The sequence below is a fragment of the Penaeus monodon genome, chromosome 23 (genome assembly GCF_015228065.2).
Source record: "Penaeus monodon isolate SGIC_2016 chromosome 23, NSTDA_Pmon_1, whole genome shotgun sequence".
Taxonomy (NCBI): domain Eukaryota; kingdom Metazoa; phylum Arthropoda; class Malacostraca; order Decapoda; family Penaeidae; genus Penaeus; species Penaeus monodon.
In genome coordinates this window covers 30,221,643-30,221,859 of record NC_051408.1, presented here as the reverse complement: position 1 = coordinate 30,221,859, position 217 = coordinate 30,221,643, and the positions used below count along the sequence as shown (strand labels likewise).

The following is a 217-nucleotide window of genomic DNA, read 5'->3' as shown; positions in this document are numbered from 1 at the left end:
TAAGTAACCTACAAATCAGTGTCACTCTAATCGTAAAAAAAATATCTCTCAATTTACCTGCCACAGTTTCGTCTCGAGCTGATCCAAGATTTCGTTCCTAAAAACGTTTGGGAAAACGTTCACGCTGGCTTCAATGAGGTAGTCTAGTGACCCCATTCCCGATGAGGTCAAAGCAACGTTTCCTACAAGAAGGGGGAAAAGCGATAAATGAGAAAAG

General features: G+C 41.5%; 1 protein-coding gene across 1 annotated transcript in view; it reads right to left on the bottom strand.

Moving 5' to 3' along the window:
• Positions 1-217, bottom strand: part of LOC119588390 — a gene marked incomplete in the record, with an annotated part of 8,753 nt that overhangs the window by 519 nt on the left and 8,017 nt on the right. The window contains 1 exon segment of the mRNA XM_037937071.1: positions 58-182. Within this exon segment, the coding sequence (XP_037792999.1) occupies positions 58-182 (125 nt within the window).